Source organism: Denticeps clupeoides, chromosome 17 (assembly GCF_900700375.1).
Source record: "Denticeps clupeoides chromosome 17, fDenClu1.1, whole genome shotgun sequence".
In the NCBI taxonomy this organism is placed as follows: Eukaryota; Metazoa; Chordata; class Actinopteri; order Clupeiformes; family Denticipitidae; genus Denticeps; species Denticeps clupeoides.
In genome coordinates this window covers 16,895,662-16,912,244 of record NC_041723.1, presented here as the reverse complement: position 1 = coordinate 16,912,244, position 16,583 = coordinate 16,895,662, and the positions used below count along the sequence as shown (strand labels likewise).

The 16,583-nt window shown below is 46.4% G+C and overlaps 1 protein-coding gene across 2 annotated transcripts in view; it reads left to right on the top strand.

The window, feature by feature from the left end:
* otud7a (OTU deubiquitinase 7A) overlaps positions 1 to 11,586 on the top strand; it is a 66,594-nt gene extending 55,008 nt beyond the window's left edge. For both annotated transcript variants that reach the window (XM_028958648.1, XM_028958649.1), the window contains exons 11-13: positions 6,205 to 6,319; positions 7,756 to 7,840; positions 8,026 to 11,586. In XM_028958648.1, coding sequence (XP_028814481.1) covers positions 6,205 to 6,319; positions 7,756 to 7,840; positions 8,026 to 9,630 — 1,805 coding nt within the window. In that variant the 3' untranslated portion in view covers positions 9,631 to 11,586. The remainder of the gene's footprint in view (positions 1 to 6,204; positions 6,320 to 7,755; positions 7,841 to 8,025) is intronic.
* The last annotated feature ends 4,997 nt before the right edge of the window (positions 11,587 to 16,583 follow it).

The following is a 16,583-nucleotide window of genomic DNA, read 5'->3' as shown; positions in this document are numbered from 1 at the left end:
ACTACTCAAAATGGACTTTTACCACGGCTTTACCGCTGCTGCTAATTGTGCCTTTACTGTGTGTACTGGCTTAATAACCTCTTCTTTTCTTCCTGTTATGTTGCGGGTCAGTTTGACTCATTTTCAGTTTTGAATTTCATAAGTAGAGGTTTCCTTCACTTGTTTTCTGGAATTACTTGACTGGAATTATTGAACCTAATTTAAAAGTAGGTTTGAAAGAGGAACTTTTCCACGCTTTTCCCTCAACACCTTGCGAAGAGAAGTGAAAGGACTTTTTTAAAGACTGAAATCTGTACAGGTCTTTTTTATGCATGTTGGGATTTCCCCTCAAATTTATTGTTGAAACAATGCAGTTTAAATCCATGCAAGTATGAAATGTTGCATGGTGTTTGTATTACGTTACATTTTTTTTTTTTATGTTGTTTGAATGTGTTTCCCTGAAGCTCTTCTGGCCGTAGTTAAAATGTGCAACCCACAAGATAATGTTTGTGATATTGTGAACATTATGGGAGGGTTAACAGTATGCACAAGACAGTGAGCTGGGCCCCCGAGAGATATGAGAGTGTTGTGACATGTTCTGTCCAGCAGGAGGCGCTGCAGACCCTTACTTCCTGGTTCACTCTTTAAATCCGTTTCATCACGTGGACCCACTGACCCCCATAATCTGCTGCGCCATGGCTGGTTTGGAGCAGCGGGGTGTTGACAGATTAGAGGGCTCTCCTGCAGTAACGTTTCTCCAGGATATTAATGGGAGCTCTGCGGGCTGCACGCCACCAGCTCTTCTGCTCTGTCAGAATACGAGGATATTGTACATTTTCTTCTCAATGAGTGTTCTGCATTTGAGTATGTGCCTCTGAAAATGGCAGCGGTGTGTCTGTAGAGTGATGTTTTTCCGCCTTTTTCATCGTTAAACCAAGCTGCTGTGAGAGCTCAGAGCTCATTGGCTGTTGCAGTGGATCTGGGGAGAGTTGGAAGATCTCACAGACTCCCTTTCTCTCTCTCTCTCTCTCTCTCTCTCTCTCTCTCTCTTGTTTTTTGGTGCATTTATCTTTCTTTTAACCCCCCCCCACCCCCTACATTATTTCTTTCTCTCTCTCTCTCTCTCTGTCACCGGGTGCAGGAGTGCCACTGTGGCTTTTTCCAGTCTTCCAGACCGGTCTGAACACGTCAGCCAGCGTCCAGAGTCACTGCGCTCCCTTTATTTTATTGTGGTGTGCCCATGTCTGCGTACCTGTTGCACAGTCCCCTCCTTTCATCCTCATTGTTTGCATACTATGTACACAGTAATTATTCCTCACCCTGATATTCAGTGGGACAAGTCGATTCTGACTTCTGACACCATTGTTAAAAATGGTGGTACATAGTTATTAGAAAAAAATACAGATATAAAACCAACTAAGAACGTAATCCTTTAAACGACTCGCATGTCTCTAGAAAACCTGGACCCTTTGAAGTCTAAAGCCCTGGGCCCGATGAGACCTACCTGATGATATTTGTTAAAGCTTATGACCCCCACCCTATTCGGGTGTGGTGCTGCCCCTCCCATGGAGCGGCTACCAAAAACTACTGAATCCTAAAAAAGGAAAATAACGATGAAATAAACGTTTTTGTCCGAATGTGAACAGTCAGGAGTAGAGCCGATGGCTGCACCACACTCCACACCTACAACCAGAACACACAGCTGTGTGGTGATAAGAGGCTGTGGAAAGTAGAAGAAAAAGAAGAAGTGACCTAATGACCCAAAGCGGCAGTTGTTAGAGCAGCTTTTTTTCCCCCTGCTTCTTGCTTCCTCCGCTCCTTCGTCTAGACTTCATTCAGACACTCTATATTCTGAAAAGGACGCAGCCTAGACTGACCTCCAACAAAGTGGCTCGCAACAAACAGATCATTGCACACAGTTTGACAAGAACTTAAGGAATGTCGACCGTCTTCTACACCTCCAGCTTTGCACCGACACACATACGCGCTCTTATTTTTCTCAGTTTTTGATGTGTAACTCTTCAGTATGTACAACCCATACTCCAGAGGCCTATAGGCTTTCATATAAGCTGACGTAGCACTATCGTGTGATTTTGGCCCTTAATGTCTCTTTCCTTCCGCTGTTTGGGGACGAGCGGTGGTGTGAGTGAGCAGAAAATTGTTGTAACCTCTGCCGTTTGATGCATTTGGTCCCGGGGGGGAAAGCACAAATCTGTTATTTAGTGTGTAAAATCATCAGGTGTATCCTGGTGTAATGAAGGCGCCTTTCCCCACTACATGCACACACATGCACATCTGCTTGTTGTGCGTATTTGTGTATCCGTGAGTTATGTATGTGTGTGAGTTACAGATCCTGTTGAGCCATGTCTGTGGGTTTTGATGTCTATGTAAATGTATGTCTGAAAGAGTCTGCCTGTGTGTGTGTGTGTGTGTGTGTGTGTGTGTGTGTGTGTTGGTGTTCGTTGAGGTGTGCCAGTGCTGTAAAAGCACATTTTCTCTGCTGTGGTCTAGCGCTGTGTAAAAACACACACACAAAACTCTATCTATTTCTAGCTGCTCTTCCTTCAGACTTTACAGCCCTCCGGCTTTTCTCTGGTTCAAATACTTTTATCATCTTAATAGCATGAAATCCTAATTTCTAACAGACACATCCCACCTAGAACCACAAGCCCAGCCCTCCTGCATTTAGCGCCATTGCGCTGGCCCTAAATCTGCACTTCCTATTGAAGACATCCAGTTTACCGAAAAAAGCAAGCCGTGTAATGGTATCAGCCTGGCACTCCAAATTACTCTATATGGCATGATTGTGTTTTATGTGGCTGCTGAAATGTGGTGGCCATATGAATACCGAGCCAACGCTCCCGAAAAGCCAGCCGAATAAGCTGCAGGCTTGTTTATGCACACAAGTGTTGTTTATTGCACTGAATCAAGCTTTTCTGAATCTTTATGGAACAGGGAAACAGCTGCCAGTCTCTTGGGTTTGTGTGTTGTAGCAGTCGTTCCAGTGAGCGTGAGAAAGAAGTGGTAAAATCGAGCTCTGGGGCCGATGCAATGGCTCTGATCAGCCACTAGGGGGAGGCCAGCACAGCAAAGACAGGACTAGACTGGACTGAATATGGAACATCGAACAAAGAACAGAAATGAACATGACAATACTTTACTTTACTTTACTTTATTTAGCAGATGCTTTTATCCAAAGCGACAATAGAATCGTACATTACATACTCATTTCTAACCTAATAATAGTCCTTAGCGAACTGGTGGTTGTTGGCTCCTGCCTCAAGTACATGGAATTTTGATATATATTGCACAGAAATATATATATATTTTAAAAAATACTGTGTGGGTTTTGTAATCTGTAACCAATCTACAATCAGCACCAAACCTGACCCCTACTGTCTGGAAATTTAAGCCAGTTCTAGATTTATTGAACTGAACGTTCTGGTACTTTTCTGAAAGTGATTATTAGATGGGCGTCCAAAATGCCTCCCCTTCAGCAATGGAAGTTGTATAGTGAAGGTCTGTGAGAAACTCCAGAAAATCCTGCACTTGTCTGAGCGTGAGGAATGAAGTGAAACTCGTAAAGTATCTACAAAATCATCACGCATGCAGTGGCATGAGGGTAGATGCGTAATATTAGCCAGCGGGGTTTAATTCCGTTCCGTATGTTCAGCCGTGCTCACGTCAGCACATTGGATCGCTGGTTTTTCGGCCGTATCTGGTATTTAGGGACTGTTCTGGAAAAGACACCCGTCAACACCTTCTCCCCTCCTGCCACTCCCATCCTTTGTTCTTTTCCATTGCTTCGCGCTCCATTCCCATCCCAGCAGTGCCATCCACAGGATGCAACTGGTGGGTCGCTCGGCGACGCTGTGGCACGTGCACCTTGCAGATGGGTCACGGCGGGACAGTGGCCTGAGGTTGCCAGAGGGGACGGTAAATACATGACACCCCGGCTCCCCGCGGAGATCAACTGGCAGTTGTGATGTTTTGGTCTGGAGCCGCAGAGGAGGGGGCGGAGGAGCTGAAGGTCCAGCTGAGGACAGCTGCAGCGTGGGAGATGGGACGTGACCCTGTACCCCCCTCCCCTCTCAGGCTGGCCACTCTGTGACCCCGCTGGGAACAGTGTGTATGTTTGTGTGTCTGGGTAGTGGGTTGGCCTTTTTAATATGCATGTTCTTGTGCATGGTTGCAAATCTTGATCTTTGCATTTGAAAATTAATTTTCCTTTTGGTTGCATACATTGTAGCTGCAACAAATGTGTTTTTTTCTGTGTGTGTGTGTGTGTGTGTGTGTGCTTGTACATATATGTTCCTTCCTCTCTGATGCTTTGTTCCTATGTTCTCTGCTGGTTTTGGTCCAGTTAGATAGCCGTTTGGAGCGAGACAAGTTGTTCTTTTTTTGTGTATGTGTGTTTGTGTTCATTCTGCCTTCCTTCCTCTCTGGGACTTTGTCCCTGTGTTCTATTCTGGCCTGGAGAGACATGTGGGGGGAGACGAGTATATTTCATCCAAGCAGTGTGACCCAAAGGCGTCAGTGGATTACATGCCCAGACAGGCTCCGCTTATCAGCCAAATGTGGTAAAGCATATTTGTCGTGTCGATTATGGAAAATGATTCCTTATATTTGACTGGCCTCATGAAACCCTGTAGCCTCTGCTGTAATAGGGATGGTTTTATGTACATAAATAACATGGCAGGGTTAATATATAACCGGTGCCTCTGAATCACATTTGTGATTGTTTAAAGGAAATTATATTTTATATGGCCATGTTCTATTTTCTTCACTAAGTTCTAACTGGTTAGTACCAGTTTGTACCATACACTTAATCCTTAATATATAACCTGTCATTGTCTTATAAGTGCTTTTTGGAAGAAAATGGTCTAGCACTGGGATATATTTAACATTTGATAGTTGTTATATAATCAACGAGTTATTCACTTTATTAAAAATAATGAAGTTGACCAAGGGGTAGTCACAAACTGGCTCAGTTGTATGGCAGGATTGGCACAGTTTTTGGCTGGGATTCCAGCAGCTCAAATGAAGTTTTGGCCCTTACTCGAGATGGAAGCGCATGAGTCAGGGTGGGAGGCGAAGCCCTTTCAGTGACGGAGAAATCAACAGGAAGGAGGTACTGAAAGTTTGCGGCGTTGAAAATCAGCCTCTTGTAGTTCTACTCAATCTGTCTCTTCCTTTCCCACACACTGACTCACACACACACACACACACACACACACACACACACACACCATCTTTAGTGTGGCAGATCAGCAGCATACATGGTGAAATGTAAATGACTCGGAGCGGGCTGAGCAGTGCGCTTTTTGGCGAGGCGAGAAGAAGAGGCTGTGTTGTTTGGTCGGGGTGGGGGACAGCAGGGGTTCGAACGTCCTTCGTGGCCCCCCCTCTCGCAGGAATTATAGTTAAAGAGACACGAGTCCTTCTGTGGATTCACTTCCTGCTTTTAACAGCCACAAATTCTGTAGCGATGGAGTCGCCGCCATCCTCCACCACCATCCGTGTTGGAGATGAGGTGGAGAGGTAGAACGCTGGAGGGTGCGGTGCGAGCGAGGGGAACAGGGAGCGAGGGGCGAGGCTGCGATGATGCTCGGCTCACGTCTGGCCTGTGCAGCGGGTGATTAACGCTGACATCTTCCTCCTGAGCGTTCGTGTGTCGGTGGCCTATGGGAGAACATTTCATTGTGAAGTGTTGCCATTTCCAGAACTCGTATTCGTATCGTTCTCAGGCAGAACTGTGGCGGGCGGAGGCCAGGTTCTAAGTGCAGTTTTCTGGTGGATGGAATGGATACGACAGACATTAATTTAGGCCGCTAGCCACTATAATTCTGTAGTCACACTATTCACACTGGGTTAAATGCAGGGAGTGGCTCCATGAAACCGAGCAGGACCTCCTTTCTTCTGTCCTCCCTAGAACTGAACTTAAACCCTGTCATCGGCCTTTCTTCTCAGGAGCTGAATTAGCCGTGTCAACCCCCACCACCCCCGTACTCTTTAAAATGAAGTAACCCTGTCACCCCGCTCTCCTTACCTTCCCGAAACAGAGCGAAACCTGTTATCCGTCTCTCTTTTCCCCCGTGAAACTGAGCTAACCCTTTCCCCCGCCCCTCCTTATCTCCCCGTAACCGAACTCACCCTTTCATTCGCCTATTTATTTTAAAAGGCTGAATTAACCCTGCTGTGTCTGTTCTGTCCCCTCCTGTGCAGCTGTCATCCCCCTGACCGACTCCGAGCACAAGCTGCTGGCGCTCCACTTCGCCGTGGATCCGGGGAAAGACTGGGAGTGGGGGAAGGATGACGGCGATAATGCAAAGTTGGCCAAGTAAGGCTTATGGTGTATGTATGGGCATATGAATATGTATGTATGTATTTCTGAATTAGTGTGTCTTGACTCTCGTATGTGTACATATATTTGTGAATGTGTGTGTGTGTGTGTGTGTGTGTTTGCTGTGCGTGCAGAAGGGTGGAACGGTGACAGAGACTCTGACATAAGGCTCTGTATTATCCCTGATATGTGAGAGATTTAGCTGAGCTGGATCTGTACAGCTGGGTCACATTATAAACTGACAGGGGAGCACACACACACACACACACACACACACACAAACACAAACTAACCTCAAAAAACACCCTGCTTAGCCTGAATTGCTGGTCCTGCCTCGCACCAACCCCCTCATGATCACTTTTACAGATTCACTCGACCAAACCAGAAAAGCACTTTGCTGCGCTGGTATAAGGAAACGTCTGCAAATAGGTCCGAATTTCTGGGGACCGCAAATTTCTCTTGTTCTCCCGCCCGTCAGCCACCAAAATAACTACTAATGCATGTGTGATGTGTGCCAAGGCAGCGGATCCGCACACATCTGCTTAAATATGTGATAAAGTAATAAAATGGACGTTGGCTTCCCTGAGCCACCAGTATACTGATGAATAGTCTCCAATTACTGGACGTCCCTCTGGTATTTGGGAAATTGAGCAGTGATTTACTTCATTTCTGCTTTTGCTGCTCTTGCGAGGCCCTTATGGACACAAAGGAGTTGTTGGGAAGCTGTGCTGATGAAATGATTTGGACACTCCACTCGGACATAGGACACATATGGAGACAACAACAAATGGGTCACTCTGGCTCAATACAATTATTATGTGCTATCATCTACATGCAGCGTCTCAAAATGTAATCATTTTTTGCCCAGTTATTTTATGAAAAATCTAAAATTTCTTAGAAACTATCTAAGACATTAATGGAAATGAAAATGTGATCACTGTCTGGTTGTTTGTGATGCACAGACATCTTGACCAAAATTTTGGAATAGGGACACGTGTTTAGAATTTTTCCATCTGAATTTGGCAATAGGTAAGTTAATACATATTTGAAATGAATCCAGAGACTCGTACAGAGACTACCATGCTAGGGTTGCACTAACCTGCCAGTCACAGGTTCAAACCCCACTTACTACCATTGTGTCCCTGAGACACAAGACTGTCCCTGTCACTTCTTGTCACTCTAGATAAGCTATATGCCATAAATGTAATATAAAATTGTTTGTGGAAATGAAGGGAAATATTAAAGGAAAATCTTATTTAATTTAAAGCCAATGTACTGATCAAGGGGCAAACAAAATACCACAAAATCGTTCCTGAGTTTATCCTGAATGTCAAATGACAAATAATCAATGCCTTGTCTAAAGTGTTGTATTAAATGCTTAGAAAAATAATGTATGATGATTGAGAATAATTATTCTTTTATTTTTCTTGTAGTCTCATTCTGTCCTTGGAGGCCAAGTTAAATTTGCTGCACAGCTATATGAATGTAACATGGATTCGCATCCCATCAGAAACAAGGGTAATATTTTCTATCATTTTCTCTCTTCCAAATGAACACATGCCACATGCTCTGTCTTTCTACGCTTTCCACAATTCAATCAAAATGGAGGATGAGGTTGCTGCTATAAATAACCGAAGTGCTAATGCGAACGGAGCCATGGAGCCGCCAGTCACCTCCTGCCCCTCTCTCTCTGTGCTCCCCAGGCTCCCCTGGCTCAGCCAGAGTCTCCCACCGCCTCTGCTGGCGAGGATGTGCAGTCTCTGGCTGAGTCCATGGACTCCGACCGTGAATCCATCTGCAGCAACTCCAACGTCAACAATGGCAAGCCGAGCAAAGAGAAGGACAAGGAGAAGCAGCACAAGGACAAGACCCGGGCCGACTCGGTGGCCAACAAGCTGGGCAGCTTCAGCAAAACCCTGGGCATCAAGCTGAAAAAGAACATGGGTGGCCTGGGGGGTCTTGTTCATGGCAAGATCAGCAAGTCCGGTTCAGGAAGCAACAGCAGTGGCAGTGGTAGCAGCAGCAGCCGCGGAGCGGAGAACGGGGGCGAGGCGAAGGCGAAGAAGAAAGACTCCAAAGCAAGGAAGGGCAGCAAGGAGGAGTCCGGCCAGTCGGCCAGCACCTCGTCCTCCGAGAAGACCACCAGCCCCTCTCCCACCGACCGAGCCTCGGGCAGCTCTCCCGGGGAGCGGCTAGGCGGTTCCGGCAAAGGCTCCGGCGAGCGGGCGCTGGAGAGCTGGAAGTACAGCACCGACGTCAAACTGAGTCTCAACATCCTGCGGGCGGCCATGCAGGGCGAGCGCAAGTTCATCTTCGCCGGCCTGCTCCTCACCAGCCACCGGCACCAGTTCCACGAGGAGATGATCAGCTTCTACCTGACCAGCGCCCAGGAACGGTTCAGCTCTGAGCAGGAGCAGAAGAGGAAGGCCGAGGCGGAGAAGAAGGTGCAGGGTAACGGCGGAGTGAACGGGACCGGCGCGGGAGGAGCCGCAACCGCCGCGGCGGCGCTCAAGAAGCCCGAACAGGAGAGCGTTTTCCAGAGGGAGGGGTCTGACAGCTCGCCCCCGGAGAGCTGTTCCCCCGTCCTCCACCCGGCCCACAATGCTCACCTGACCGCGAAGGTGCAGGAGAGGATCAGCCCCGCCCTCGTCACGCCCTCCATCCCCATCCCCATTCCCACCGCGGTCCCTGCCCCAGTAATGGCCTCCTCCCTGTCCCCAGTTCCCTTCTCGTCTCCCAGCAACGGTGCTAAGCGATCTGGGCCAGTCCCTGTGTCGGCACACTATAGCCATACTCCACCCATCCAGAGGCACAACGTGATCCACCTGCGGGATGTCAACACGCCTTCGGCCAGCTTCCAGGACGAGCCCTACAAGCCGCCGGTGGGGACGCTGAAGACGTGCGCCACCTACCCCCAGCAGAACCGCTCACTGTCCTCGCAGAGCTACAGCCCGGCGCGGATGTCCGGGGTCCGCGGCGTAACCGCGGCCGAGGCCCTGGCCCACGGAATGGCCAGCGAGCACAAGTCGCACACCTACACCAACGGCTTCGACGCGGGCGACATCCGCGACTGCCTGGAGTTCGCCGACGCGGAGCCGCGCCACGCCCCGCACTCCGCCTGGCTCGGCCACGACAAAACCAAAGGCCGGAGCTCCGGCTGCCCGCCGTACTGCTTCCAGCAGAGACGCTGCAGGAGGGAGAACTGCTCGTTCTACGGCCGGCCGGAGACGGAGAACTACTGCTCGTACTGTTACAGGGAGGAGCTGAAGCGCAGGGAACGGGAGGGCAAGGTGCACCGGCCGGGATAGCAGGCCCTCGCCGCTCCACGCGTCCGACAAACCAACTTGCGGACCTGTTTGTTACTCTATTTAAGGATGAACTCCTCGCATTCCCGTTACCTTTCTCTCAATAGCGAAGGACACGCACCTTCCGGCTACAACCACCACAACAACAAGTCAAGGAAGTTGCAACTGGAATCAGTTTACAGCTTTGGCCAGAGATCGTGCTGTCGTTTTTTCCTGTTAGTTCGTTTTGTTTGTCTGTTTGTCAGAAGAAGAAAAACTGCCTTTTACTTGTTCTAGAGTAAAAGACCATCTCTGCACTTTGTGCTCCGAACGTGTGCTGTAAAACCATGGTAACATTTTAGAGAGATGTAAAACGCGTGTGTCTATCTCCATGGAGCCCGCCGTAGCGCTCCATTTAGAGGTCATTTTGGATGCAATACTTCTCAGCTTAGTCCTTTGAAGTCTAGAATATTGATTATCATTCTTTTGCTGTGCATTGCAAATAATTCCCAAGGGAATAATATGCACTGCTGAGCATGGGGATTTTTTTCAAGCAATACGTTTATGGTAACGTCGGCACCCCCTGCCCCTTTTTTAAACTATGCATTCATAACGGTGACCACAGTACGCTTCTCATGTGATTGAGGCGGAGTTACACGACGGTTCACAGGCTCTGGCTTCGCTGTGGGCTTAAACAAATATAACGCCTGTGAGTCATGTGCTCCCCTAGATCAGTGCTGCGGAATACGGTCTTTACTGTACGTGTTCGACCTAAGATTGCGAGCATAGATCTGTAAGGATTATGCGGGTGTACAACTCACTCAGTACCTCCATTACTTTTTTATTTTTACGGATCTGTCATGACATGGTTGTTGTCTGTATATACAAAACAGGACATGAATTCTGGCAACAGTGGGTCCAATGAAAGTAAAATTCACCATTTTTCATCTGAGAAGGTGAACTAGGTTTGCTTTAAATTCATGTTTCTATCTTCACGTGTTATGTCTGGCGGTCATTAATTATGATGCTGTTCTTTCGTAAACTCTGTGGGACGCTGATTTTGTCATACGTTCTGTACATAGTTCCCACTCAGTTCTGCCAGTGATCATTAATGTGCCAAAAGAGAAGGTCCATCTTTTAACTGATCCCCATTTCAGTGTAAGGTTCACACAAAAATCCCATTGGAATTGTACAATTTTATAGGTTAATAATTATTCCTTTGATATTCAACACAAAATTTGTGGACTATGAGTGATAAAAAAAAAAAATTATCCTTTATTGAGGAAAACTGCCTGCCACTGCATCTTAATGTTGACTCTTAATGTGCAAACCCTCCAACTATGTCTAGACAATAGCACTAAGTAGAGATTGGGCAGGCGTTTTCGCTGCTCTGAAAACAGGATTATTGTTGTGTTTCTAGGAAATCAGAACGTGGCCGTGACAAGGCTGCCTTTGGTTTTCAGCGCCACTCAAAGTACCACAAGCCTTTTTATTAAAAAAAAGAAAGAAAGAAAGAAAGGATTATGATATCATTAGTGCTTTATCCACTCGTGTCGAGCCTCTAGAGCGCAGAGGCCTTTCCAAGTGCTTTCAGTCTCAATGAAGGTTCCGCTGACTGCTTCAAGACACTTGCTCCTTGTGTACGTGTGTACGTGTGTTGGTGTGAGTGCGTATGTGTTTTTGGTTTTCCACGTTTTTGTGACGACACCTGGATGCCGACCCGTCCCGAAGTGAGGTCCTCTCCTGGCCAAGGATGTCCACTGCTTCCTGCCGCTCCACCTCCTGTTTGGACTGCAGTAACCCCTGTTACTTGAGTGTGTGACTCAAGCTCATGGACTCACCGTCTTAGAATTGTAATATATGATTTTATATTCATTTCAGAGTTTTACACTACTTTAAATTATTAATTTGCACATTAGGTACTGATGTAAATAGCAAAAACAAAGAAAAAGGAACAAACAAGATTAGTTTATTGTTAAAGTGGTCTCTGGGTGTTTTTGTATGTATGTTTGTGTGCGTGTCACCCCAGCGTATGTCATGTGACAGGGCCCACTTGTAAAAGGCTTTAAAGCCCTGTCAGGTTGTTAGGTAGTGTTGCGTCCGTGCTCGCTGGATTCTCAGCTGTCCGGGCTTATTTGGAGATGTGCCTTCAGGAGCTTAGTGTTACGCAGGGGGTCAGCTGCCTTGCATCTGTTTTCTTTTTATGACCTCCCCATTCACAAGTGAATAGAAGTGGCCAGCATTAAGCGCACTGCCAGTTGCTGCTGTCTCAGCACACATCCCTCAATGTGCAGCTCAGCGAACTAAACAAAAACGAAAAAAAAATCCTCTCCGGGTTGTACGATGAGCAAAGGTCCCTCCTCCACTACACCATTCTGTCACCAGGGAGAGCAGCATCGTGCGGAGGTGACAACACATATAATATTATTTTGAGAGGCATACTGGAACACCTAGGGAATATCAGAAATAATGTTATTGTGGTGCATAGTACTTTTCACTGAATTTTGTAATCGGCTCCCTTAGTTGATCATAGTCTGACATAAATAACACAATGCGTGCAAAATTCTTTTTAAAAGAAGACGTACAAGGTTTTTAAGTGCAAATCTACATCAGGAACTCCTGGAACTGTCAGCTCCTAGGTAAGGGCGGCATTCCAGTCTGTTTTTCTCCTTGAGGCCTTCACTGGAAAAGCCCATAAATTACCTGCTAAACGTATCTGCTCCATGTCATGGGCCTTGACCATTACCTCTTAGAGCAATGATTGCTGGAATTCTCATTAACGAACAATTAACCCACCAAGTGTCGTTGCTTTTAGCCCTTTCAGTGCTGAATTCGTGTCAGTATACTCCTGTGAGTTTGCGTCTGTTATTTTACGGCTGAGCTCAGAGAAGCGCATGCACAGGACTGCCTATCAATCACCGCACTGCCTGATAGGGCTATCCGTGACCTACTTTACAGATTCTTCTCTCTCTCTCTCTCTCTCTCTCTCTCTCTCTCTCTTCCCTCTTCCGTCGAAACGTGTCCGAATGTGTGAGTTTTATTTACAAGGTGCTAGAGAGATTTCCCTCGCCCTATATAAGATGTAGTGCACGGGGAGAGTTAATAAATTTCACACTGAATCTGCGATTTTTTCATCTTGGAAACGGCCATAGCAGATATTCCGTATTATTATTCAGTGGATGGAATCAGTGGAGACGGGGATGCGATTGACGATGGGGTGTATTTGCTGTCAGTCATGCCTACAGCTTCCTCCCTTGCCAAACCACTAAAAACATCCTGAAAGCTTGTCTTCTGGGTGACAGAAATAACGACACTCAAAAAAACGAGAAACAGAAATGTCTGTGAATTTCAGAGAAATAACCAGGTATGCTTCATCTTCCTCAAGGAAACATCATGCCATTGTTCCACAGTCCAGCGCAGATGGTCTTGCCCCCACTCTACTGGTGGACAGGGATCAGCAGGGTCACTCTGACCTGTCACACGATATATAGTCCCATACACAGCAGCGGTGCACTGTGTCTGCTGATATTCTTCTATCTGTTCTTCCATGGGATCAGAACAGACACACGACCTTCACTCCCATGTCCTTCAATGAGCCTCAGCCCTTGATGATCCTTTCACATTCCCTTTTTTCCTGCTTCAACTTCCTGTCTTATAATATATCACACCAAGACAGATGCTGGGATAATAAACGCTGTTCACTTCACCTGCCCGTGGGTTTAATGTTTAAAGTGGCTGTTCAATGTACTGTGTGTGTGTGGACGTGTCCTCCCATGACTCCTTCCCTTGCTGTGCAGTCAGGCTGTTCCTCTGCTGCGTTGGTTGCGGGTGAGGGGTGGAGGCGGAGTCCTGTCAGGCGTGGGACGGGCTGAATGTGGCTGTGGGTGTCTCGTGACAGAGCTCATACTGTACAGATGGGGAGCGCACAACATGCCATTGTGCCAGAGTCTGCTGCACCAAGAATTCCTTAAAGATGAACTTGACTTAAACCTGTAAGAAATTCAAAAATTTCTTATATACATAATCACTTTTTTATGTTTACATTTTTACTGATTTATGCTCATTAGTAATACTAAAATATGGTTATAAAAAAACCATCTCACTACGTTGTCAAGTTTATAAAAGGCTACAACATTTCAGCAGTTTGCATTAAAAGCAAGTCTCACACATTGACAGTGTGAGCAATGCATTTCAACAAGTTCACACACCACACAGCCATAGGCAATTATAAAATAGCATTTTAAATCGCAGCATAAGTTACATCTGTGATTCCATTTCTGGCATTTCTGGCATTTATCAAACGCCCTCATCCAGAGCGCCTTACAATCAGTAGTGACAGGGACAGTCCCCCGGGAGACACTCAGGGTTAAGTCTCTTGCTCAGGACACAATGGTAGTAAGTGGGGTTTGAACCTCATAGGCGAGTCTCAAAAGCAGGGGAATAGTGTGTATAGTTTAGTAAAAGGTGTGTTTTTGGTAGCTGAAGATCTGATGACTGCATTGGAGCAGTCCTTCAATCTGGAAACAAAGGGACACCAACCCTCTCTAAAAAAATGACTGCCCGGTCAGAGGTGGAGATGGTGGATGATGATCTGGTAGAACATTTATGAGTTGTTGTAAATATTATTTGTGTTGGTAAAGCATGAACAATAGGTAAAACAATAGGTAAAAGTAGCTACAAACTAGTAGCACCAGTAACTAATGTACATGAGCCAAAATTGTTAAATACAATTCCTCGCTAGCTAATAATGTCAAATATACAAAATGGCAAATTATCTTGTGTAGCTGAATCCGAATACAGTACAAAGTGGATTTTTGCAAAAGAAAATTTCACACTTTTTAATATTTATCTTTAGTCATAAAAAGAGTACTGATCATGAAGCTTCACCTTCTGTGTGGCTCTCTCACTGACTCATTTACCATACCGACCCGGGGCAGACACGCCATTTACTCACACCATCGGGCGGTGGGAGGAGACTAGTGAACCTGCATGGAACCTGAACCAACACAGGGAGAACCTGCAATGAACCCTGAACACACCAGCCATGGAGGTGTGAGGAAAGTGTGTTCCTGGATGCCTATTCTCAACTGGCGATTATGCAAAAACATCCAGCCTGGTGGCCCGAAAATGCATTTGTGTTAATAATAGCTACATAGAACTCACCATGTAATTTTGCTACCCCGACAAATACCGATACAAATACGAATAGCTGGATCTCTGAAAAATAGCACAGTTCATGGAAAACATGAAAAGACATAACAAATCATGAGCAGTGAACAGTAGGAACATGAGAAACATGTCTCAAGGTTAAGACATATTGTATATATGTCTTCTTTAGAATCCATTGTAGATGTGCTCTTAATGTCTGGCTTCTTTTTTGCGTTTGCTTTTTAATGCAGCTGAAACCAGGTGCACACACACACACACACACACACAGATGGCAATCTTTTTGTTATGTTCCTGAGAAACAGTCCCAGCCTTCCATCCATGTTGCTACTTGTAGAGAACTAATTTCCAAACATGGCCACTTATCAAAAACACTAATTATCATCTCCACTTTTAGGTCTCCTGCAGCAGTATCTCTTCTCACGTCAGTTCCAGCTCCACGAAAACACGTCTGATTAATGATAATGCCATTTATTCTCATTTGAACGTTCTCACAGAAACCCTTGTCGGACCCTGACTCCATCCCTTTTTTATATGTGTCCCCTACTTTGTCCTTCGTTTTAGCCTCCTCGTGGCTGTCTTTGACCCAGTTTGGAGCCACTACAGCAGTACATCTCTGGATCAGTGCAAATTTACATACTTACTAGAGTATTTACAAATGGTAGAAAGTGGGGTTTAAGCTGCTTGAAGCCTGAACCACATAAGCAGGCCTCCAGAATTGCTAAATCCTTCATTTGGCAGGTATGCAGGTGGCCTCGGGTCTTTTTAGTCTGTAAGGTTTATGGTGTCTGTTTTAAGCCATCCCTGCACCCGGTGCCCCCTGGGAGGCTTCTTTTTCCACTTTCCGCCGAGATCATGTGACTCCTCCAGCAGCAGGCTCACCCAGCGTGTGGGGAGTGGGTGGCGCAGTGTTGGTTACCACGCTCTCCTCCCTCAGCCTCTCTGATAATGCAGGTTTTTTTCTCCGCCTCTCCTCTCATCTCGCAGCCATGTTCTTGCCGTGGTTTCCAGGACAGGCTGTGTGTGGTGGTGCCAGTCGTCGACGCCCACGCTCCAGGCTGGAGAGGAAGAGGAGGAGGACGAGGGCCCTCAGTGAGACGCCCACGGGCAGGCTGAGCACGTCTGGCCTGTGCACTTCAGTGCCACATGGAGGAGGAGGAATTATGGCACATTTACCTCCACGTTCACTTCATCGGTAGACGGATGAGGATCAGGAGCGATTAGGATTCCGTAGTCAGATGTGTAACTTCTCAAAATAAGAACTTGCTATATGCATATTGCTATATGTCACATAGAGATATTTAAGAGATAAAAAGATGTGAAGTTCCTTTATACAAAAGAATCATACATGGTAGATATTAGTCTAAGAAAGATTCTATTTATATAAACACACAGATGAAGGCAGTATTAAGAGCCAAAAGAATGATGAAGCCTCCTCCTCCTCCTCCTCCTCCTGGAGATTCAGGCTTTTTCAGGGTTGAGAGAATCCTCCACCCACTCCAGTAAACAGGAGCACAGAGAGTTCTTCGAGGAGCTTATATATCTGTCATCTCTCGGCCACTTTGCTCATCCCGAAAAGTGTAATAAAACTTAAAATATGGTCCTGGGAGAACTGATTCCAAAAAGCAACTATTTCAGGTGATGATGAGATGCTGCAGCACAAAGGTGTGAAGTCACAACGGTACACGCCTGTCAACAGTCACATGATCGGTAAATGTCAACATGGAACACCAGGAAGAAGAGGGCGAGAAAAAAGAAAAAAACTTCGTCCGAATGTGTTATCTCAGCCACCTTTTCCATGGCAACAGGAC